The following is a 24,475-nucleotide window of genomic DNA, read 5'->3' as shown; positions in this document are numbered from 1 at the left end:
CCAGGATGGAATGGGAAGAGCGTCTGGTGTTAACCACTTGCCTGCTGGTCACTGGGTCTGACGGGGACACGTCCACCCATGGGGTGCCGGCCATGCCGTGGGGCAGCTGCCCATGAAGCTCAGGTCGAGCCGAGTCTGCACCCCTGTCCCTCAGGGAGCCTGCAGGCGGGCAGGCCCCGGGGACAGGCAGCAGCTGAGGTCAGGGAGCCCCACAGACATCCCTGCCCCAGACCTGCTGCAGAAGCACACAGCCCCATGGAGCGTGGACCGAGCTGGTCACCCACACCCTGCTGTCACCTAGTGCGGCTGTGCCCCACGCTGCCCCACTGCAGGCAGGGACATGGCAACCCAGGAAAAAAAGAAGAGTGACCTGGCAGGTGAAGACTTGCCCCATGGCCGGGGTGCTGTCAGTCCCCACAGCCAGGGACCCATCCCCATGGCCAGGGGCCAGTCCTTGTTGCCAGGGTCCCATCACCATGGGGCAGCGCAGGCAGGGTGCAGGCAGGGTGCAGGCAGGGGTACAGGCAGAGGCAGAGGCAAGGCACAAGCAGAGCACAGGAAGCGGTGCGGGCAGGCCGGGTGTTGCCCCGCCCTCGCCGCGGGCCGGCCTGGGAGGGAACCCGGACACGCGGTGCCGGTCCAGGCCGCACTTTCGCTTTGCATCGCCCCGGGACGGGTACAGGCAGTAGAGGCAGCGCAGGCAGGAGCAGGCAGTGGCAGGCAGCGCAGGCAGGGGCAGGCAGCGCGGGCAGGGGCAGGCAGTAGAGGCAGCGCAGGCAGGAGCAGGCAGTGGCAGGCAGCGCAGGCAGGGGCAGGCAGCGCGGGCAGGGGCAGGCAGTAGAGGCAGCGCAGGTCGCGCAGGGACCGCGGCCATTCCCCCCTGGGCCCGAGGCAGCCGCCGCCCGTCCCTTTCCGCGGGCTCAGCTGCTGCCCCCGGCGTTGCTCCGCTGCCGCCCCCGGGGCCAGGTCACGGTCCCACACGCGCCGTGTCCCGAGGTCCCGCCCGCGCCGCTGGCTCAAGGGGAGCTGGGGAGGGGCTGGGGCTGCCCTTGGAGAGACCATCCCGGCTGAGGGATGCGGAGCCCCGCGCTCAGGGCGCTGGGCTGCGGCTCGGTGGCCGTGCTGGGAGCGCTGGGGGCGGCCGCATTCCTCCTGCTCCTGACCCCAGCAAAGGATGCTGCCCTTCCTGCCAGGAACAAAGTAGGTGCCCGGTGGGACCACCAGCTCCTTCCCACCTCTCACCCCTCCAGCAGCTCTGCCCTCCTCCCCGCTTGCAAGTCTTCCCATAGCCAGCCCTATCAGGGCTTGACCTGATCAAGGTAGATCAATCACCCCCTCAGTCATGGTCCTGGCTCCTTGCTAAGGATGGAAGAACAGCCCTCCTGGGAGCTGCTCCATCTGCCACCCCAGACACTTCCTCTCCTCTTTTCAGCCATCCAGGTCACGTGGTGGGGTTTCATCTCCTATCGCTTTCTGCTGGCTGTTAAAAAATAGTCAGGGCTTGTGAGAGTTTCTGTTCCCAAAGGTCTGGGAGCAGCCCTGGGACAGATGCCTGGATGCCTTCCTGGATGCCCTGCAGATCACCCTGCTGACCTGCACGTCTTTCCTTCCTGAGCTGCAGCTCCTTTGAATGGCTAAATCAGGGGGCTTGGAGGTGGAGGGAGGTTGGGCCCACACGCCTGTGCTGCTCACGTGCCGGAACTGAGAGCAGCAGCCTCAGAAGCCCCTGCGGGACCCAGTGCAGTCTGAGCCCGCTGTGACCTATGTCCCCTCTGCCCCCAGTATGGGCTGGTGTTTGACGCTGGCTCCACACACACGGCTCTCTACGTCTACCGGTGGCCTGCGGGCAAGGAGAACGGCACCGGCATCGTGTCCCAGGTGGAGGCCTGCACTGCAGCCGGTGAGTGCCAGGATGTCTCCGACCCTCCCTCCCAGGCTCCTGCATTTCTGTCCCAGACTCCCACAGCATCGCTGGTGAGCTGAGTCTTTTGGCCTGTGCTGGGACAAAGAGAGGTGGCCTGTTGGGAGAACCAAAGTAAAGTGTTGAGAGTCTGCACTACAGGGAGCCCCACAGTAAATGGGTGATGCAGAGCTGGGTGAGGATCCTGGCCCTGTTAGCGTGGTTCCTGGAGCCAAGTCCCGTCTTGCAGGTGGTGGTTTTGCAACAACTCACAGCTTGGGATGCTGGATGGGCAGAGTTTGCTCCTCCCCCGTGTCACGGCTTCCTTGGCTCTTCGTCCCACAACATCTCTTCACAGCTTCTTCAATAAGCTAGAATCACAGAGTGGATTGGGTTGGAAGGGACCTTAAAGTTCCTCCAGTTCCAACCCCCTGCCACGGGCAGGGACACCTTCCACTAGAGCAGGTTGCTCCAAGCCCCTGTGTCCAACCTGGCCTTGAACACTGCCAGGGATGGGGCAGCCACAGCTTCTCTGGGCACCCTGTGCTACCACCTCAGCACCCTCTCAGCGAAGAACTTCTGCCTAAGATCTACTCCAAATCTATTGTCTGTTAGTTTAAATCACCCTTGTCTTCTTATCCCTGCATGCAGCCCTGTGTACCGATGAGGCCTCCTAAAAGCTTTGCAGAAGTCCCAAAACATGACTGCGGTTCTCCTGTTTGTCTCTATGTGGTTCCCAATGGCTCCCTGGGTCAGCAGTTTTCATTTTGGTATCTCTGTGGCACCAAACACAGCAAAGTTCGCGGCTGTGACCAGAACATCTGCCAAGTTGGTCCAGAGAGCAACCTGGGCCTGAGGAAGGGCTGTACATGTCCCTGCTGTTCTGTCCCTCCTGGGTGTCACTGATCTGGCTCCATGACATGGTGTTCTCCTGCAGGACCCGGCATCTCCAGCTATGCTGACGACCCCGCCGGGGCTGGAGCCAGCCTGAAGCCCTGCCTGGACAAGGCCATGGAGATCATCCCGGCAGAGCAGCAGCGGGAGACCCCCACCTACCTGGGGGCCACAGCGGGCATGCGGCTGCTGAGGTACAGCGCAGCGCGGAGCCGACACCTCCACCCTCCCCACCACGTGCTTCTGCACTGGAGCCTGGGCAGGGGCTGGGATGGGGCTGGGGCACAAGGGGCTAAGGGCATGGGGGGGCTGCCCCAGAGGCCACGGGGGTGGGCAGAGAATCCACATCTGCAGCCTACGGGGTGTCCAAGAGAGATGCTCGCTGTGCCCATGGAGAAACCCCACAGCCCACACCACCACCAGCAGCTCCTGGGGTGGATCACAGAATCCCAGAGTGGTTTGGGTTGAAGGGACCTCAAAGCTCCTCCAGTTCTAACGCCCTGCCACAGGCAGGGACACCTTCCACTAGAGCAGGTTGCTCCAAGCCCCTGTGTCCAACCTGGCCTTGAACACTGCCAGGGATGGGGCAGCCACGGCTTCTCTGGGCACCCTGTGCCAGTGCCTCAGCACCCTCACAGGGAAGAGCTGCCTAAGAGCTCATCTCAATCTCCCCTCTGGCAGGTTAAAGCCATTCCCCCTGTCCTGTCCCTCCAGGCCCTCGTCCAAAGCCCCTCTCCAGGTTTCCTGGAGCCCCTTTAGGCACTGGAGCTGCTCTAAGGTCTCCCCTTAAGGAGCCTTCTCTTTTCCAGGCTGACCCAGCCCAGCTCTCTCAGCCTGGCTCCAGAGCAGAGCTGCTCCAGCCCTCGCAGCAGCTCCGTGGCCCTGCTTTGCCAGAACCTCCTTTGCATGAACCTTCCTGTGTTCAGGCCGAGCACACAGGCAGCATTTTTAGGGAGACTCCCAGCGCAGCAGAGGAGGGATCTGGTGGCTTTGCCCTGTCTCTGTTCCTTGGCAGCAGCCGCAGCCTCTCGCTGTCAGCCCTGCGCTGGAGCTGCCCGGCCATTGCCTGCTCCACTCGCAGTGTCCATCTCCTTCCCCGGGCAGGGAGCAGAACAGCACCAAGGCCCAGCAGGTCTTTGCCGAGGTGGCCAAGGCCATTGGCGAGTACCCAGTGGAGTTCCGCGGAGCTCAGGTCCTGACGGGGAATGAGGAGGGCTCCTTCGGCTGGATCAGCGTCAACTACCTGCTGGAGACGCTTGTCAAGGTGTGGGCTTGGGCAGTGGGCACAGGGGTTTCCCCCCCGACAGGCTGTGCTGGGAAGCCGGTACCCTCGTGCCGAGTCCCAGTGGGTGACTCCCGGTGTGGGGCGGTGCTCCCTCACAGGCACATGGACCCACCCACCAGCAGAGGATGTGGTCGGAGCTCTGGACCTTGGTGGGGCTTCAACCCAGATCACGTTCCTTCCTGGGACCACCATAGAGGACAGCAGTACAGGAGCCCTCCTCAGGCTGTACGGGACCAACTACTCCATCTACACTCACAGCTACCTCTGCTATGGGCAAAAGCAAGCCCTGAAGATGCTGACGGCTTCCTTACACCAGGTAACTGCCCCCAGCCTTGTGCTCCTCTACTGCAGCCTGAACCCTGATCTTATGGAGCTTGGTGGGCAGCACCCACTGGGTGTCACTGCTGCTGGGCTGGGTGCCTTTGTGCAAGCCCCAGTGAGGATGATGGATACAACAGGGCCACCATGGCAGGAGGCAGCTCCGGGGGGTCCCAACATCCAAGAACCTGTACTGAGACTGTTCAGGACTGTACTGAGATGGCGATGGACACCCCAAAGCAGGATGCCTGGCCACAGGCACTGCTGGGATGGTGGGTGCCCAGGGCCACTGTCTCAGGGCCATCATGCCCATTGGATCTCCATCCCTGTCCTGATGCTCTGTTGCCCAGCCTCATTCAGGAGGCTGGAAGGACCCATCCCTGGAGGAGGGAACCTGCTGAGAGGCTGGGGAACACCCAGCAAGATTTTTTAGCATCACCATAGTAATGAATAGGTTGGTTTTATGGGTAGGAATCAGAACATGCTGGTCTTCAGCAGTAGGGATGGGCACGGGAGGGGGAAGGGAGGTGGTGTTGCTGCACAGGGGGACCTCCATGTCTATAACTTGGCTGTGGGGTGAGGGCTCAGTGCTGGCTTGTGCTGGTTGGAATGGGCAAAAGACCATGTCCAGAGCATGTTGCAAAGAGAAATCAGTTTTGGTTTTGCTTAAATGGCTTCTCAGCCATGGCTCTTCCCTGAGTCTGGTGACCCTGCAAAGGAAGAGAGGGGACAAAATGGGTCCATGCTCGGCACAGGGTGCAAACCCCCAAGGCCTTGAGCATGCAGCTGATCCCTGACCACAGTGTGGTTGTGCCATGTTTGTCCCCATAATTCTGTGCCCGCACCCCATGGATGAGCCCCCATGGGTGGTGGGGCCAGCATGCTGGTGTCCCGTTGTAGGAACAGGCGTCTGTGGGCTGCTTCTCTCCTTTCCATCCCTATCCTCAGTGCCAGGGTGATGCTAACGCTCCTGCTCTCTGCAGGCCAGCCCGTCCACCGAGCAGATCTCACACCCCTGCTACCCCAGGGGATACGAGGAGAACATCACCACAGCAGAGCTCTACGACAGCCCCTGTGTGCGTGCCCCGAGCACCCCCAGCGCTGCACAGCTCCTCAGGGTGACGGGGACAGGGGAGCCGGCAGCGTGCAGCGCCGCCGTCCAGGAGCTCTTCAACCTCAGCTGTGGGGCCAACAGCACGTGCGGGTTCAACGGGGTCTATCAGCCGCCCGTGCGGGGACAGTTCTTTGTAAGGAACCTCCATCCCTGTTTCTGGGGGGGGGGTGTGGGGTTTTGGGGCACCAGAGGCTGGCCACGACCCCGGGAAATCTGCTGTAGGAGCAAATTCTGACCAGTGCCAGCCCTGGATGTGCCCAATGCATGGAGACATATGGGGTCCTCGCCAGGCAGACCCACATCTCTGCTGTCACAGCACCCATCTCTTTTGGTGTGGAGAGCAGTTGCAGTGGGTTGACAAGCTGAGGGTGGCCTTAGGGATGCCTGCAGAGGGCTGGTGGGGTGGCAGAGCCCTGGGTGCTTCACTAACTTGCCACCTTTGGTCTTCAACACCCACAGGCCTTCTCGGGGCTTTATCACAGCCTTCACTTCCTGAACCTGACGGGAGGGCAGCCCCTGAGCTCAGTCAATGCTGCCATTGGGAGGTTCTGCACCAGCACCTGGGAGAAGGTGAGATCCTGCCCAGTGGATGGCAGCCCCTGCCCTTGCTGTGCCTGGGCGCTGGGCAGCCTGGGACTCATCTGCAGCCCATCCTCTGGAGAGAGCAGGGAGGAGCACAAGGGTCCTGGGCAGGGAGAGGGACGGGAGAGCAGCCTCCCGGCTCCCCAGGCCCGGGCATGCCAGGTCTTCACTCCCAGCTGCACCATGGGGGTTTCCCTGCAGTGTGGGTGCTCCAAGCACTGCTCCCACTCCTCCACCTCTGCAGGTGCAGCAGGAGTTCCCCACCACAAGCAGGATCCAGCTCCGTGACGCTTGTGCAGCCAGCACCTACACCCTCGCCCTGCTCCTGCAAGGCTTCAGATTCAACCACACAACATGGCCTAACATCCACTTCGCCCGGCAGGTAGGGACGTGCCCGGCAGCTCCCAGCTCCCACCCTGTGTGCCAGGAAATGGCTCCTGCCCACCCCGCTGCTGCCCCTGAGTGCCAGGGCAGGAGCAGGGGGTGATGGGGCAGCACAGCCCATTGCCCATGCCCAGGGTTGGCCTTCTCAGCTACCTTTGCCTTGGCTACTCTATCTGTGCAGCCTGTCCCATCCCTCTTCCTTCTCTGTCTGCACAGGTCACTGGTGTAGATGTGGGCTGGACCCTGGGCTACATGCTCAACCTCACCAACATGATTCCCTCGGAGATTCCCCAGAGAGTCGTAGGGCTCCAGAGAAGCAATTGGATAGCAGTCACGGTTCTACTGGCCACCATGCTCATCCTCACCTTCTGCCTGCTCATACTCACATGCTGCCAGAAAAGCTCCTCTGGGTATGTGAGTCTCTAGCAGCGCTGGCTCCTGGGGCTGCCCAAGCCTCTTGGTCCTGCTGCTGCACTTGTGTGAGGAGCTGCAGACCAGGGAATCATCCCCATGTCCAGGAGCTGTGAATGAATGTGTAACGTGGGTACCTGTGTCCTGGCCTGGTGAGCTTTAAAATCTCCTCCTTGTAGCTGTGCTGTCTGGTTTTCCTTTCCTCTCACTGCTGGCTGGAGATGCTCTAGGAGGGAGGGCATGGCCATGTGGGGCAGGGGCTCAGTGCTGGGGGCATGGGGACTGCAGTGATGTGGGGTGGCTGGAGGTGGTGGGTCAGGGAGAAGGGGTGACTGGCAGCAATGGGGTCATCATGGGGCTGGTTACAGCCTGCAGCAGGTAGCCCATGTGGGGCAGACATGACCTGCCCCATCCCAGGGCAAAGGTCTGCATTGGCATAGCCACCACCAGGCAGAGGGGCAGCAGCACTGGGTCTATGCAGGGGAGATGGATCTCAGGCTCTGCCCGTGGCTGGGAAGCCCTGTGAGGTGGGTGATGGCAGCAGCCCCCTGCTCTCCTGCACAAGGTTCTTCTCCAGTCCAGCTGCACCCCCCCGCTGTGTGTGGCAGACATCTCACCCTCCCTTTCATAGAGTCACAGAATGGTTTGGGTTGGAAAGGACCTTGAGATCATCCAGTTCCAACTCCTGCCACGGGCAGGGACCAGCACACAGGTGATTTGGGAATGCAGCCAGGACATATCAGGGCCCCCTTACATTTCTGGGGGGTCCCACTGGCAGCCAGTGTCTGGGTGAGTTAAGACACCCCAGCTTTCAGCAGGGAAAGGCCTCTCCCTGCTGGCTTCTTTTCAACATCTGGCAGATACTGCAGGGTCTCCGGGGCATCTGCCATAGCACTGAGTGATGTTGACTGGCCCCGAGTCCCTGTTGTCATCACCAGCCCTTACCTGGGAGATGGAAATCATAAAATCACAAGTGTTCAGGAGCCAAGGAACAGCATTTCCCTGTTTGCTGCCTATCACAGTATTTATTTGGATGTCTCAGGGACACCAAATGTCAGCTGCTTGCTGCTGGGAGGCACAGAACCACTGAATCATCTGTAGGCAGACAAAAACCAAGAAGAATCCACAGCAAAGGCAGGGGTGCAGTTGTGAGCAGGATCCAGCTCAGCCCCATGTGCAGGGTCAGGGCAGGACTAGCAGCCTGACTCCCATTGTGGGACAGGGTTTTCAGATGATGGGACATATGAATGTCCCACTACACAGATGGTGGGATAGTGTCCAGGCCTGATGGTGGGACAGTGTTTACTCCAGGAAGACATTCAGGAACATCGATCCCTTTATCCCAGAGGAAAGGGAAGATGAGATGAGACAAGACAGACTCTCTGGGGAGGCATGGACCATGTTTCTGACTTTGGATGCTCAATTTTGCCTCTGTCTCCAAGACCATCAGGTAAGCCCACATGATACACCCTCAGGAGAGCCAAATGTGGTACTGCAGAGCATTTCATGCCCCTCACAGGGACCTGCAAGGCTGTGAGGGGCATGAACCAGACCCAGCATTGCACCAAGCATCCAGTCACAAGTGCTTGCAGCCGTGCACTATCAGTCTGGCACTCAGGGAGCTCTTCCATAGCCAGGCTGTTTCTCCATGGCCCCATGTGCCAGCTGGTGGGATGGAGGCCACATCTGTAACAGGCATAGTGGGGTAAGGAGGCAGATGGACATGGTCGAGGTTTCTGTGGTGCATAGGCAGAGCTTCCCTGGAAAGCTCACCACTTATCTGCATGGTGAGGCTAGTCCCATGGGACACTATACCTCAGTTCTTGGGTGCTGTCGAGGTGCTCAGCATCACTGAACCAGCCCCAGGCTGCCAGCCCTGTGGGCAGGAGCAGGGGAGACCCCGCACTGATGGTTGTCCAGCCCTGATGCACGCCTACCAGGCTCTGAAACCTGGCTGGGCTCCTACATGCACAGGAGCAGGACCAGGGCAGCGAGCCCCAAGGCAAGGGTGAGGATGATGAAGGTGATGGCCGCAGCCCACAGGGAAGGAACGTGCCCCTTCACCCACGCCGGAGCCTCCGCTGGGATCATGTTGGTGAGGTTGAGCATGTGCCCCAGTGTCCAGCCCACGTCGGTGCTCCCCACCTGCGCAGGGAGAGGGGACACGAGTTACCCTGCAGGAAAGCCACAGCAACAGCACCGGCTGCAGCCCAGAGAGCAGCTTTCTGGAATGTGGCTCTCGCAGCACCTGACATGGGAAGCTGTCTCTTTTCCTCCTCTGCTCCTGCCCACAGGCTGGATTTGCTGCCTACCTTCATCTGGAAGATGATGTTGTTCCAGCTGGTCTCGTTGAACTTGTAGGCATCGAGGAGGAGGGTGAGGATGTAGTTGGCGTTGGTGCAGTATTTAGGCAGGCGCTGAGGGTTCTCTTCAGGGTAGCTAGCAGAGAGCTGAGGTGGGGACATGTTTGGAGAAGCGAAGTTATTTACAGGCAGTTTTCGTGCAGGGACACTGCCCTGACGAGTGCTGCATGAGGAGCAATGGCTCTGCAGTCACCAGCATCCAGAAAAAGACTCTGGACCAAGCAGGCATTTGGGACCTGTCCACACAGGACAACAATCTTTAAGAGGATTTTACATTCTACATGGGAACAGAGAGACATACTGGAGCTCCTCCTGCCCCAGATTCTCCCATCTCAGCCTCCTTGTGCATGAGGCTCCTGCTCTCTGCCCCATGGTGGTCTTAGCACATCTCTTGGCCTTATCCATCCCCATTTGACTCACCTCCAAAGTGGCGCCAGCAGCTGGGTCTCCTCTCACCATCCTCCAGTGCTACAGACCCACTCCTATCCCCAGCTCCTGTGCTGGAGAGGAGCTTCTGCTGGCTTCACCTGCCCTGGCTGCCCCTTTCCCTTTGTTAGATGAGCAAGGAAGGTCCCCAAGGTGGGTGCAGGACAGTCCTGACTCCCACACATTGCTCAGGGATGGCTCCGCTGTGTCAGGCACAGCTCAGCAATCAGGGAGCCTTGCCCTGGAGGGGTCCCCACTCCTCTTCCCCCACTCCAGGGCCCCTTTGCTTGTGAAGCTTCCACACTGCCTCCCGCCATGGGGAACATACATCTTCCCAGCTTCTCGTGCAGAAATGTTCAATGGTCTCCCTGACAGTGGCCAGCAGCTGCCCCTCGGTCAGGTTGAGGAACTTGAAGTTATAGTAGAAGGCAGAGAAGGCCTGAAAGGCGAGAGGCAGAAACACCATTGAGCTACAGTGGAGAACCCCACCAGGCAGCTGCAGTTTGTCCCACCCTTGTATAGTCCCAGGGCATCACTGTCCGTGTCCCAGCAGAGACGGTGGGCTGGGGTGTAGGTGCCTGCTGGCTGCAGCAGCACATCCAGCACCTTGGCTGAAGGCTGCTGGCTAAGCTGGGCTTTATTACTGAAACCCTGGGATTTGGCTAATCACCCGTTTCATTAACATGGTCCCATTTGGAGACCTAGCTGGAAAACCAGGCAGCAGCAACCCCTGGTGTGCCCTGGGGCAGGGGTAACTTGGGAGCTTTTTGCCCCCATTTTGCTGCGGGGAAGTGACAATGCCACGGGGCACACAGGGACACCACAGTACATGCTCTGCCATGGAGGTGGGAGGACAGGAGATGGGAGGACAGGATTTGCCTTACAACAAACTGTCCTCTGACCGGCGGCTGGTAGATGCCATCGAAGGTGCAGTCCTGGCTCTCGCCACACGCGGAGAAGTTGAAGAGCTTCTTGATAGCAGCCAGGCACCCGTTGGCATCGCCCCTGCCCTCCAGGGTGACGTTCCTGTCGCCAGGGCCCAGGCGCAGGTCGCTCTGGTTCGTGCAGGGGCTGGTGCGGAAGGAAGACAGCGACACAGTTTCATTGTAGTCTTTTGGGTAGCAGGGGTGATGGACTCGCGTGCTGGGGGCCGACTCCTGGGGGCAGCAAAACCGCAGGCTGTAGCCTCCTCCAAACCCTGCTGGCAGGCAGCTCAGGCACGAGAGTCACCCAGTGCTCCCACCAAATACTGTTCTCATTGGGAAAAACATTTCCCCTGCATTTGAATCAGAATCATAGAATCCCAGATTGGTTTGTGTTGGAAGGGACCTTAAAGCTCATCCAGTTCCAACCCCCTGCCACGGGCAGGGACACCTTCCACTAGAGCAGGTTGCTCCAAGCCCCTGTGTCCAACCTGGCCTTGAACACTGCCAGGGATGGGGCAGCCACAGCTTCTCTGGGCACCCTGTGCCAGCGCCTCAGCACCCTCACAGGGAAGAGCTTCTGCCTAAAAGCTCGTCTCAATCTCCCCTCTGGCAGGTTAAAGGCATTCCCCTTGTCCTGTCCCTCCAGGCCCTTGTCCAAAGCCCCTCTCCAGCTTTCTTGTAGCCCCTTTATGCACTGGAGCTGCTCTAAGATCTCCTCTTAAGGAGCCTTCGCTTCTCCAGGCTGAACCAGCTCAGCTCTCTCAGCCTCTCTTCATAGGACATAGGTTGGAAACTTGTATGTTCCACCTTCTGCCCATTGCCTCTTGCCCTTTCAGTTTTCCCCTCCGAGAAGAGCCTGGTCCTGCCTTTTCTACACCCTATGTGAGGCAGCTGTGTACAACTAGAAGTTCTCTCCTGAGCTGCCCCTTCTGATGCTTCCCATGCTCCCCTCCACATCTGCTTACCTTTGCTTTCACAGGCTGTACCTGTTCTCAGTGCCTGCTGATGCCTCTCTGGAAGAGCTTTGCCTGTTCTTACCTTATGCATTAAAAAGCCTGTTGCTGGTATCATGAGACCAGAGTCCAATTCCCCCCCTAGTCCTGCTCTCACCGCAATCAATTCCTTTGCCAGTCGCTTCAGCATCTCATTCTGGCCGTAGCAGAGGTAGCTGTGTGTGTAGATGTTGTAGTCATAGCCGTACAGTGTGAACTTGGAGCCTTCCTTCCAGTTTACCACTGAACCTTCGGGCACAAAGCTGATTTGGGTGGATGCTCCTCCAAGATCCAGCGCCCCAAAAATGTTGGCTGCCTCTGGACGAACCCATGTGTGTGCTTTGGGTGAGTACTGCCAAGTGAGACAGGAGAGTAAGAGGAGAAGTACACAGCTGGTCTTACTTGCCCAGAGCAAAATTCTCATCCCATTGAAGTCAACAGGATTTTGTGACTGAATTCAATGGTTATTCAACTCAAGTCGTTCCGTATGTGAGACCCCCCCGTCCGACCTGCCCGGCCATTTGTCAGAGCCAGGAAAAGCAGAGGTTGAACTGTCTGATGGTCAAGAAGTGCCACCAAGCTGTGAGATTACGTGGGGCTGAGTCACCGTCCCCAGATCAAAGTGCTGGTGGGGACCTGGCTTGGAGGAGCTGCCCCTCCTGAAGGGGCAAGGACAGAATTCCTCCAGTAGCCTGCACGGGAGCCTGACGGTGCTGGCGCCGCTCCCAGCTGCAGCAGTGCTGGGACAGAGCGTGGCACGACAGAGGTTTGGTTCAAGTCTCCCAGTGCTGCAGGGAGAGGGTCCTTCCCAGGGCAGCAAGGCAGAGCCCAGCAGGAGCCAACGGTCCCAACCAGGCTGCACGGCCGACCTCGCAGTCCCAGGAGACCCTGTGTCCACATGGTGTGGAGATGTGCCCTAGCTCTTAGCAGAGACACCCCCATTCCTCTTTTCTCCCTCTGCAGGATAACTGGCTGCTTACCCATGATCATTCCCAGTAGCTGCTGACCTTTCCCTCTGTGCTAAGCAAGCTTAAGAGAAACCAGGAAAAAACAAAAATCAGCAAAGATGCAGTGGAGTTTGACCCTTCTCCCACCTTAGTGAAGGAGTCCAGCAGGTAGTTGATGGTGATCCAGCCATAAGCCCCCTCCTCCTCTCCTGTAAGGATTCGAGCCCCTTTGAAAGCCACTGGGTACTCTTGCATGGTTTTAGCAACTTCAGCCAGGACTTGCTCTGCTGCTGAGCTGTTCTGTTCCCTAGGAAGATCCCAAAGGTCAGGACACATACCCAGCTGCATCCTGCTACATTAACTTGTCAAAGCTGCTCGTACGTCCCAGCTGTCTACACGTGGCATCTCTAATCCAGGAGCAACACCAATCTTTTCCCTCCAGTGCAGCTTGATCTGGTTTGTAAGGCCACCTTTCCCTACCTAAGCATCTTCATAGCGCTGGAGGTGAGAAGGCCTTGTGTTGCAAACCCCAGGTTTGAACATCCCCCCTGACTGCACCAAAGGGCTGGTTGCTGAGCTGGCTCTTTCAGAAGGTGCCAGCCTGGTTTCAGACCTCTGAGCAGGGAAGATGTGTTGGGGCTGCCGACATGTGCTTGCTCTCTGAAGTGAGGAACCTTCAGGTTATGGCCCGGCTCCTTCCCACAAGGAAGGGCTCTCATTGCCAGGGCACAGAAATAATGTTACATATCTGCAACCATAAAACCAAGGACCATGAAATGAAGTTTGACATTTGAAGAGAGCTAATACAGGCTGGTGAAAGGTACTGGCAGTTCCTGCAGCACCTCGTTACCTCCTACCTCTGCCCCACTCCCCCACCAGCACCATCCATCTGGGCAGATCATAGATTCAGAGACCGCTTTGGGTTGAAGGGACCTTAAAGCTCATTCAGTTCCAACCCCCTGCCACGGACAGGGACACCTTCCACTAGAGCAGGTTGCTCCAAGCCCCTGTGTCCAACCTGGCCTTGAACACTGCCAGGGATGGGGCAGCCACAGCTTCTCTGGGCACCCTGTGCCAGTGCCTCAGCACCCTCACAGGGAAGAACTTCTGCCTAAGAGCTCATCTCAATCTCCCCTCTGGCAGGTTAAAGCCATTCCCCTTGTCCTGTCCCTACAGGCCCTTGTCCAAAGCCCCTCTCCAGGTTTCCTGGAGCCCCTTTAGGCACTGGAGCTGCTCTAAGGTCTCTCCTTAAGGAGCCTTCTCTTCTCCAGGCTGAACCAGCCCAGCTCTCTCAGGCAGTGGCTGCTTGCAGCTCAGTCCCTGCTCTGCCACCCTCGAACCCCAGAGCAATACCTCAGTAGCCTCATTCCTGCCGTTGCTCCAAGATAAGCTGGGACATCCCTCTGTTTTTCAGCAGGAACAGCCTTCAGGGCTTTATCCAGACACTCCCTTATAGAATCACCAGCTTTCGGGGGATCATTGGCATAGCTTGATATACCTCGTCCTGGAAGAGACTCAGGCTGGGACAGGCTGATGGGAATGGCTGGGGACAGGGACAGTGGAAGCAAGAGGGCACAGGGCAGTGAGGTCTGCCACCTCTTAGCAACAAAGGGTGCTTCTCCAGGGTCCCCTGGTCCCCCAGGACATGACTGACCCATTTCCCTTCTGTGGCTTCCCCACCTCTCCCATGCTTTCAGCAGTGTCCCCAGCTCTAGAGGTGAGACCTTCCCCAGCCAGGACAGCAGCTTGGGCAGTCCAAGGTGCGGGAATCAAAACCCAGGACACCACCAAGGTCCATCAGTCCCACCAAGTGTGTGGCACTACATGGTCCTGAGGGCCCTCTAACCACGTGAAGACAGTGGGGAGTCAGGAACCACCCTGCCTGCAGCCAAGGCTCCTCCCGGTGCCAGCCTGACAGACAGAGCTGCCCAGCAAGGGCAGGCCAGCAAGAGGAAAGGCCAGGTCATCCCACCCACCACACCAACATGCAGGGCAGCACCGAGCCCATGGCAGGGGGGTACTGACCATGGACATCACAGGACAAGGTCTGGCTGACCACACCGGTGTCATTCTCCTTGTCCGAATCCCACTCGTAGACGAACAGAGAGGTGTGGGACGAGCCTGCATCAAACACCATCCCATACTGGAACGGAAAACCAAGACATCACACTGGCGGGAGGAGCAGCAGCCTGTCCCCAGCCCCACCATGACCCTGCCAGGGTGGTGGGGCCAGAAGATGCCCCAAACCCATCTCTCTAAGGCTCAGCTATCTGCAGCATAGCAGAGCCGAGCTGTGACAGCACCTGGCCTCAGCAAGGGCGTTTCTCACAGCAATGGAGGGACCTTTTCATTCCCTCTCCTGAGGCAGCACCGTGAGCTCACACTGACATTTCTGAGTTGTTTCCTCATGCCTTTTTTATTTTCTTTCTTGGTTACAAACCCTTTGCGTCTGCACTGGCCCCACCTTGGGGCCAGCAACTGTCCCATCCCCAGTGCTCTCTGCTACCCATACAGCTGCACCCAGCCTGGGCAGGTACAGGCAGCACCACACCAGCCCCAGCCCAGGAGCACCCAACTGCACACCTCTCCCCCATAAAGCCCTCCACATCACCCTAAAACCGTGCCAACCCTCTTCCAGCAGCCAGGGTGGGATGCCAAGCTGCAGGGAATGCTTCTGCTGTGGGTTAGGGCAGGCTGAGGGGAGCTGGCAGGTACAAGGGCCATCAGGAGGTGTTGTGCCATGGGAGGGCAGAGGGAGCAGGGCAGGGCTTTGCCTTACACATCTGCCCCAAGGTAATCCCCTCAAAACATGTCCAGTGCATAGCATGGTGGCCAGTTTCAGAGCAGGCTTCCCCCTCTGACTTGGAGGTGGCCAGGCTGTATTTACTCTGTTTGCACCTTGAGATGGGAAGAAAACACCCACTTGGCTACTACCAACCTCCCTTCACCTCCAAACCAAAGATAAGGTAGATAAGGTGTTGTCTCTGAGCATCTGCCCAAGGGGACTGGTCTCTGCAATGATGCTCGAGGACCTTCAAAAGAAGGGCTCACCTTGACAGTGGGTGGCAGGGTGACATCTTCAATGTTCACCAGGCTGAGAACAAGGGCAATGATGGAGAGTGTGACCAGTGCCCCGATGATGGCGCTGGTCAAGTGCTTCTTGTTAGTGAACATTGTGGTGAAGGCTCCTGCAAACCCAAACACAGGAGAAAGGTGGTTGGACACCGCCAGCTGGGAACACCACCAGTCAGCTGCAGCCTGGGTCTCCTTGCAGCTCCCGCTATCTCAAGCCGTGCAACTCAGAAACCTGGTGGATGATCAGACCTTTCCCCAGGAAAAGCAAAACTAGGATAAACCAGAGGGAACAGAGGAAAGGGGGGTGGCTGCCCAGCAGCCTGGCACAGCTGTGATGGGATCCCACAGTGCCCCAGGTCCTGCACCCACTCCTGCTCGGCTCACCATCACCAGGAAGGATGAGGTCCAGGAGGAGGAAAGGAAGCACTGTCCCAGACAGAGGAGAGCACAGGAAACTGCAAACCCCTCAGCATGAGGTGTTGTAGAAAGGGAGGTGATTTTACGTTACAAGGTGTACTACGGTCAGCTCACCTGCAGCACTGCCAGCCTCCTGCTCCAGGAGCACACAGCCGAGTTGGATCCCTCAGAGTTGGCTTTGAGTCCTTGCTGTGGCTCTGGACTCCTCTACTGCTGGCAGCAAACCCACCCCAGGCTTGCCTTTATATCATTTGGAAGTGAATACTGCTGGAAAATCTCTTCCCTATTATTTTATCCCAGACCTCATCAGCCTTAGTCAAAACTCCTGAATAGGAGTTCTCTTGTTTGTCTCACAGTTGTATTTATGGCTCAGTTTGGCATCTTCCTGACACCTTATCTTCAGCCAATTAGTTCCTCCTCCTCATTTGAATGAAATCACACACAGGAGCCCTGCAACAATTAGCACACACCTCTCCTGTTAACCCTTGTCTCCCTGCTTCTTTGTGCCTTTCCACACACCTTTCTGTTCTCTCTTGCTCTTCACAGTCTTAATATTTCCATTTCAGTCTCTACAAGGTGTATAGGAGGTGACAGTGATGTTTCCAGTATCCAGTGCCCTGAAAACACACACAGAGTGGTGGGTGCCTTGGTAGTAAGTTTTATTACAAAGGAAGTAGAAAGGAATTAGAAGGAAATAAGAAAGAAAATCACATCAGCGGAGGAGGATGCCCCTGCCAAGGCTATCAGCAACACTCGCTGAGCTTTGCCGGGGGAGGCCAAGACACTGTCATGGCACAGCTGGGACTGTGCTCACCCCTTCCCTGTGTGGCCCAGCTCCAGGCTGCTCCTGGGCTGGGGGTCCCTGCAGACATGGGGACACTGAGGAGAGCCGAGGGATGGGGAGGACTCAGGTGCCTGCAGCCCCCAGCTCTGCCCGCAGCCTCCCACCGCTCTGGGCATGTGCTGGAGGCTCATGGTGCAGGTTGGGGATCACAGCCCAGCCAGACCTCCAGCACCTCGCCCGGGCTGGGGAGCGCTGGTGGACACAGGACCTGCTCTCTGGGGGACACAGTGAAGCGGCTGATTGAGCTCCCTGATAAGAGCCTGCCAGGGCTATCACAAGGGCAATCTCAATGGAAGGATTCAGTTCCCAGCTGCCTTATCTCAGCTGAGTCAAATACAGCCATGCCAGGAGGAAAATGTGTGTGACCCTCACTGCATGTGACCTTCCCGGAGCACCCTTCCCTGTGGCCAGTGGGACGGTGGTTTCTGAGGCCCCGCTGTGTGCACATAAAGCACCACACTGTGAATTCAGGAGGCAGCAGTCCCTGGGTGCTGCCTCTGGTCCCATCTATCTGCAGCTTGCACCAAGCTGGGTGCTTGTGCCGTACCCTGCTGCTGGGGTGGTTGCCTGAGCCCAGAGATGCCACCGCTCCTGCACTCCCACCTCCACACAACCTTTGGACTCATGTGGCTTCACGGGAAAGGGGTGAATGAGTGTCCACTGCCTTCCCAGGTCCGTCAGTCCCCCTCTGGCTGCACAGGGGCTGGTCCAGAGATGTCCTGAGCCAGGGGGACTCATCCCCATGCAGGACAGAGGCACCCACCAGCCCCGGTCCGCCTGGGACACTTGGCACTGTGCGGTGTCTGCGTGCACCCAGAGCCGATCAAACCCTCTGGCTCCTGCCTCCAAACCCAGGCTGAGCAACTCTCTGGTTTGCTTGTCCTGATCCTTCTGTAGTAAAGAAATAGTTCCAGAGGTTATGTGATAACATCTTAACTGCTTGTGGGCAGAAGGACAGGTAATAATTTCCTAGCTAGGAGGGAGCTGTGACTCCATCCGCAAGCACCCGGGCAGCGGGACTGCCTGACCTGCTGTTTCTGTCCCTGTTCATAGGGGTTTGGATCTCTTTGCCAGGCTCAGCCCTTTGGCAACCCTGCTGCCACCAGCATGGGACAAGCCCTGCCAGGAACAGCCCTGGTCCATGTGAGGACAAGTGTAGGGTAGGACAGACCTGGCTGGGACTCAGCTGACACCATGCCACGGTGCGTGGCAGGCTCTCCTGGGCTGCCAAAAGAAAGGATGGATGGAATGGTCAGAATCCAGACTGGGGCTTGTCCCAGGAGGGGCTGGGGTGCAGCTGGGGCCGGGCACCCAAAGCAAGCTTTGCAATGCTTCCAGGTCCACCACCACAGCTCCTGAGAGCAATGGACCCCTCATAAGTGTGGTGAGTGGGACAACACCCTCAGGCAGATGGGGACGTGTGCCATCAAGGGACAAATTGCCCCATGGTCCCACCCATGATCTGTGGCCCTTCCTCAGGGATCCGGTCCCTCGAGGAGCTGTGTTTACTCCAAGGGGGCCTTGGAGCAGCCTCAGTGCTCTGGAGCTACCAGGAGCCCTCAGCCACGCATCTTCATAGAATAATGGAATGATGGGATGGTTTTGTGTTGGAAGGGACCTTAAAGCTCATCCAGTTCCAAGCCCCTGCCACAGGCACGGACACCTTCCACTAGAGCAGGTTGCTCCAAGCCCCATCCAACCTGGCCTTGAACACTCCTCAAAAGGATGGCAGGACCAGACTCAGCCCTGTTACTGAGATGGGCACAGCCCCTGAGGGCTGGAGACTGGGGTCAAGCTGGGGAAGGCGCCTGTTGACGTTGATGAGCAGAACATGGGCATCCAGACCCGGGGTGTTTGCTTGCTGCGAAGGCAGTGCCTGGGTGCACCAGTTCCTGTTCACATGGGCAGATGTGCCCGTTCCCTGCACAGCAGCCATTGACCTCACAGCCACGAGTGTGGCCGGGAGACATGCCCCATGCTGGAGCCCTTCAGCCACCTCCTAGGGTCCTGAGCACCCAACTTCCTTTGGGGAGGCAAAAGCAGGAGAACCAGTTTCACCAGCACTGTCCTTGAGCAAACAGCCTGTCTGGGTGCCGAAGGCCTGGCAGGGCTCAGGCAGAGCTGTGGGATGGGCTGTGCTGCTGGGTTTGCACTTGAGCTCCTCCATGTGCTGTAACTCTCCTTCTCCTCCCTGAAACCCATCAGGAGCTGCAGGGCCCCAAGCTGTCCTGGCTGAGGGGGACCAGGAACCCCCATTCTCCCAGCACCCTCTTTTCTAGGACCCTTCTTTCTGTGCTATCCTATAGACCCCAGTGGGCTGGTGGACAAAGGCAGACACAGGGGTGGGAGCCAGGACAGGCTTTGATGAATATTATCTGTAAATAGTTCAGCAGAAAAATCCATTAAAGTTAGCACTTCTTCATTTAGACCAGATATTCCTGAGCCAAGTCATAGGTTATGGCTTAATTTGTGGACAAAATCCTCCCTGGAAAAGCTTCAGAAGGACAGCACTGGGAGGATGCTCTGCCCCTTTGCGGGGAGCAGAGTCCATGAGCCCAATGGGACTAGGAGAAGGGCTCCCTGAGAACCTCTTCCCAAAGCTGCATCCGCAGCACACGGCATCACACACTGCCCGCCCTGTGCCTGCTCCCTTCGGGGCTCCCACAGAGGCCCCTTGATGAGCTCATTAGATCTTTGCCTTAGATTTCCCTCCTCCTGCTGAAGGGGCTGAGCACCGGCTCCTTCTACTTCCCCCCTGGCATTCCAGCAGGGATGAGGCTGCTTCCTCTCTTGCCCATGCCTGCCCCATGTGCAGCCCCTGCCCCGGCTGGGCTCTGGTGGGGTGACAACAGCCTGGCCCTGGGTCACACACAGTGCGGCCATTAATATTCTTCAGATAGTCCCACCCAAATGGGTCTGTCTGTTAAAACACAGGCTGGGGCTCGGGGTGACGTGGTGCCCGAGTATGGAGCATGGCAGGACCTGGAAGCACCATGAGGTGCCTGGCCCACAGGAGCACCAGCTCTCAAGTGGCTCTCCCAGGTCCTCAGCGCTGATGGGCCCCAGCCCTGTTCGCCTTCAGGGACATGCTCTGGAGAGAGCCAAATGTGTTATTTGCTCATAACCGAAAAGGGACCTACATCACAGAGTGGTTTGGGTTGAAGGGACCTTAAAGCTCCTCCAGTTCCAATCCCCTGCCATGGGCAGGGACACCTTCCACTAGAGCAGGTTGCTCCAAGCCCCTGTGTCCAACCTGGCCTTGAACACTGCCAGGGATGGGGCAGCCACAGCTTCTCTGGGCACCCTGTGCCAGCGTCTCATTCTTCTGACTGCAGGTGGACAAATCCACTACGGAGAAGTGGTAGAGTACGCACACGCCCCTGTTTGATCTGCTTTTGTCTGTGGCCCTTGAAGCAACTCGTTGAGACCAAGAAGGAAGTTGCCAGGCTGGTGTGGAGAGTCTGCAGGGTTCGAGCCCAACCATTACTGCCAGTCACTGAGATGCTGGTGTTTGTGAAATGAGATCACCTCCATTGCTAACATCTTCCCTGTGCCTGCCGAAGGGGAAACACCCTGACTCAGAGCCAGAAGAGTCTTTCATTTCCCAACCATTCAATTTCTGCACCACGAGGTCACCCCAGCTCTGACTTTGGGAGGTGCAGGCAGTGCTCTGTGCAGGTCCCATGTCTCTGGGTGAGCTCCATTGCTCACTCCTGCCCCCTGATCCCTTTCCAGACCCACCCTGGGTATTCCTGTGACTGGTCCCAACAGAGACCAGCTCCATCCTTCTCTTCCAGCCTGATTCCAGCAAGACTGGTGGAGTTGGGGGCATTTAAAGCTGCCTTTGGGATGCCCACACCTGCTGTCCCAGCTGGCAAATAGCACACTAGCCCCTTCCTCCTCCCTCCTGTCTTTCCCAGTGTGCGCCATTATTAAATATGCCCCAATTGCCCCTGACTGTCACTGTCTTCATGCCACATCTCAGCTGTGGGTGCTCTGGGTCAGGGACACGTGCCTGGAGCCAGCCCCTGTGCTGGCCATGGACACCCCAGTCTGTTCCCCTTTCCCGTGCACAGCTACCACAGAGCAGGTGCTGGTGGTGGTTCCATCTCCCACAGCACTCAATGGGGCTCAGGACAATGCTGCATCCTCGTGAGATCCCGAGATTAATGAAATCAATGGAAGTATCAGTGTTAGAGTACTGACAGTGGAGCTGGCTGAGCCCTGCAGGGCAGGGGACTGGGGAACAGGCACCAGCTCCCCGCTGGGATGTGCTGCCCAGAGCTGTGGTGATGGGCTCCATGTGGATGTGCTGGGATGGAGGGATGTGGTGGAGGGATGCTGCAGGAGGTGGAGGCTGTTGGATGCTGTGCCACCCACATCTCTCCTAAAGTCTCCTCAAAGCTTCTGAGAAGCTGTTCTGGGGAATTCACCTTTGCTGCAGCCTCCCTTCCTTCAGCCTTTCCTCCTTGTGCCCCCACCACCCTGGCTGCTCCCCTCTGGAGCCAGTGCCAGTTGCACCACACATCTCATCACATCTTTCCAAGGGTGGTGATTCAAACTGGACCTGTACTTTCAACTGTTGATGAAGTCCTGGGAGCACCAACCCTGAGCATGCAGGCTGCAGCAGCTAAGGGCACCCATGTGCTCATGGGGTAACAGCACTTAGAAGCTGAGATAAGACAGCTGCAGTTTGCCATTGCCTACATGCAGGGTGGTGCGAGCACCACACCAACAGTGGATGTGGCCAAGGCAGTCAGGGTGAGAGCTGGAGTCAGTGTTTTTTGGTTGCGAATGCTTTGAGCGTGTGAAAATTACCAAAGACACAAGACAAACGAAGGTGTTGGCAGCCGTGGTTCCCGGCACGGCTGGAGACCTGCCTGCCCCCAGCAGCTTCCCGATGGTCGCTGCGTCTCTGCTCCACCCCAAGGATGCTGTAAAAGCCAACATAACTAATGCAAGACAAATTCCGGGGTCACTGAAGTCAGCCACCATCCCGAATGTCACGTAATTCCCAATCCTGACACCTACGTGTTGTGTCTACGTCTTCCACAAATGATAAACCACAATGATCCTTTCTGATCTTGGTGCCTTGCTCTTGACTCTACAACCCTCTAGAAGACATTCCACCACCTTAGTTTCCTTCTGTGCCGCTCCCCAGCGTGTCTGCAGGGCAACCTCTGGGCTGGGAGCGAGCCAGGGCTCTCCCCTAACACGCTTTTAGCAGCAGAGCTGCAGTTGAGTGTGGGAAAGGCCTTGCTGGCAGCAACGAATATAAACCCAGAGGTGAGATGTTTATCTTTGTCAGAGCATATCCCAGTATGTAACAGAGTCTGTTGGCCCAAGACTTGAGGAGCCTCCCTCCCCATGCCAGGGAACATTGGGGAGTCCATGGCTCGCACCAGGCAGAGGACGGGGTCAGGGTTGATCCCCCCAAGCTGTGTCCACAGAATTTCACTGAGGGTGATGCTCCCAGAAGGAGTTTTGTGTAGCCACATCTCCCTGGCCACAGGCTGGTGTGCCACAACTGCACCCTGCAGGGTGTGAGGACACAGGATGTTTTGTTGCAGGACCTGGTGGCCCTGGGCACAGCAGGTGACTCCTTTGCACGAGGAGCAAGTACCAGCATAGGGTACGGCTGGTGCCGGCTGCCAAGCAAAACCCACCACCCCAGCCATGCAGGCAGCACCCCAGGGCAGCACCCCAAGTGCCACAGTTCAGCAACGTGTCCCCAAACCCCCTGGGAGCTCACCTGACCTCAGAAGAGCAGAGCTGGGACCTGCTGGGCACTGGCTCTTCCCCAGGGCAGCTCCAGAATGCTGGAAAAGCCACTTGCAAGTGCGTGGACGTGGCCTTGTCCCCGTGTCGCACCCCACGCCCGGTGACGTGCTGCTCGCAAGGTTGGGGCTGCCAGTCCCAGGCCCTGCTCCTTGCCAAGCGAGGCTGAAGCATGCGCTCATCTGTTTGATCTGAGGTTTCCTGGGTTTGCCCCTCTCTGGTGGTTTGGGAGCTGTGGGAGAGTCCAAAGGCACGGAGCAGTCCCCAGGGCAACTCCATGAGTGTCCCCTCCTGACTCAGAGGCTTTGCTGCTCTTCCTGCTCATCTCCATCTTCACCAACTACCCTCTGCGGTTCCAGTTCTTCACACTCATCAGCAGATGCTGGTTGTCCCCCTGCCCCACCCCAGCCTTGCCCTCAGGCCCACTGCCCCTTACCCCAGTGCTCTCCCTCCCCAGACCCACACCAGTGACTGCAACATCCGTGGCCTGTGCACTGGGAGCAATCGGGCGCGTCGTGGGCACAACCACGGCACAGGGACACCGAGAGCGGGGATGGACTCACACTGGAGTGAGGTGGAAGTGGACAAGGAGCAGAAGCCGTGCTCCTCCCAGATGATGTGTCCTTGGTTTGCTCTAGCTTGGCGCGTGCCAGCAGATGGCTGGTTCCAAGCGGACAGACCAGAGGAACATCTAGAACATTACAGCTGCACCTTGGTGACACCGACCCTTGGAAAACCACATCACAAGCTGAAGCAGGAGCAGAGGAGCTCCTGAGAGGCAGGTCCCAGTGCTCAAGGCCTGGCACCACCTCAGGATGTGCAAGGATGGAGCAAAATGAGTGTTCCTGGCCCATACTTACAGCATAGGACCCTGGTGCCAGCCCAGGATGGGCCGTTGAGAGCCACTGGGGACATGGAGCAAGGGCTGGAGCCAGGGCTGGAGCCAGGTGCCACGTGAACAGAGGCTGGTGGGGAGCAGGTCACAGTGCACATCTTAAAAGGGGCCTATAAGAAGGATGGGGAGAGACTTTTTAGCAGGGCCTGTTGCGAAAGGATGAGGGGTGATGGGTTTAAACTAAAAGAGGGAGATTCAGGCTGGATGTGAGGAAGAAATTCTTTACAATGAGGGTGGTAAAACACTGGCACAGGTTGCCCAGAGAGGTGGATGCCCCATCCCTGGAGACACTCAAGGCCAGGCTGGATGTGGTTCTGGGCAGCCTGATCTAGTGGAAGATGTCCCTTGCAGGGGTTTGGACTAGAGCAGCTTTGAAGGTCCCTTCCAACCCAAACTATTCTTTGATTCTATCATCAGGGCCTAAGCTCCAGCATTGCCCAAATGGGTGTCAGCTCATGGAACCTGCTGGAGTGGGTGGCTGGTTCTCCCATTGCTGTCCTGTGACAGCCAGGATGAGCTAGCAGCAGTGCAAAGGGACAATCATTGTCACCAGCAGGAAACTTCCTCCCAGTTCCCATTCACTTTCTAGAGAGGAAAGGAGCAGCCACTTGTTCATTGTCCTCAGAGCACCTCATGGGGAAATCAGACCCACAGACATGTTCCTGCTGCTCCTCAGGCCTCTGCTAAGTGACTCTGAACTGAAGAGCTGGTTATAGAGCAGTTCTGCAGCTCCAGATCCTCTCTGCATGAAGCAGCAGAGAAGAGAGGGTGATACCAGGAGGTGCCGGGTGGATGGGGCAGAGACGGGGATGCGCCAGGGAGCAGCAGAGGCTGGGAGGGAAGTCCTGGCTCCCACGAGGTGTTTTGTCAAAGGCAACGTCATCAACAGAGTCGAAAGGTCTGTAAAACTCTGCGTCAGAAGGA

General features: G+C 57.9%; 2 protein-coding genes across 2 annotated transcripts; one reads left to right on the top strand and one right to left on the bottom strand.

Moving 5' to 3' along the window:
• Positions 1 to 1,041: 1,041 nt before the first annotated feature.
• On the top strand, positions 1,042 to 7,047 carry LOC115617175 (ectonucleoside triphosphate diphosphohydrolase 8-like). The gene is made up of 9 exons (XM_030507394.1): positions 1,042 to 1,200; positions 1,783 to 1,900; positions 2,838 to 2,988; positions 3,899 to 4,058; positions 4,165 to 4,395; positions 5,381 to 5,644; positions 5,971 to 6,081; positions 6,338 to 6,475; positions 6,694 to 7,047. The coding sequence occupies exons 1-9, from the start codon at positions 1,075 to 1,077 to the stop codon at positions 6,901 to 6,903; spliced, it is 1,509 nt and encodes a 502-aa protein (XP_030363254.1). The 5' UTR covers positions 1,042 to 1,074; the 3' UTR covers positions 6,904 to 7,047.
• A 903-nt stretch (positions 7,048 to 7,950) lies between these two features.
• LOC115617176 (ectonucleoside triphosphate diphosphohydrolase 8-like) lies at positions 7,951 to 15,716 on the bottom strand. The gene is made up of 9 exons (XM_030507395.1): positions 15,594 to 15,716; positions 14,568 to 14,685; positions 13,896 to 14,046; positions 12,690 to 12,849; positions 11,714 to 11,947; positions 10,562 to 10,834; positions 10,006 to 10,116; positions 9,201 to 9,338; positions 7,951 to 9,033 (listed from the first exon to the last, which is right to left on the bottom strand). The coding sequence occupies exons 1-9, from the start codon at positions 15,714 to 15,716 to the stop codon at positions 8,851 to 8,853; spliced, it is 1,491 nt and encodes a 496-aa protein (XP_030363255.1). The 3' UTR covers positions 7,951 to 8,850.
• Positions 15,717 to 24,475: the final 8,759 nt, after the last annotated feature.

The sequence above is a fragment of the Strigops habroptila genome, chromosome 15, assembly GCF_004027225.2.
Source record: "Strigops habroptila isolate Jane chromosome 15, bStrHab1.2.pri, whole genome shotgun sequence".
Classification (NCBI taxonomy): domain Eukaryota; kingdom Metazoa; phylum Chordata; class Aves; order Psittaciformes; family Psittacidae; genus Strigops; species Strigops habroptila.
This window is presented reverse-complemented; position numbering and strand designations above follow the sequence as displayed.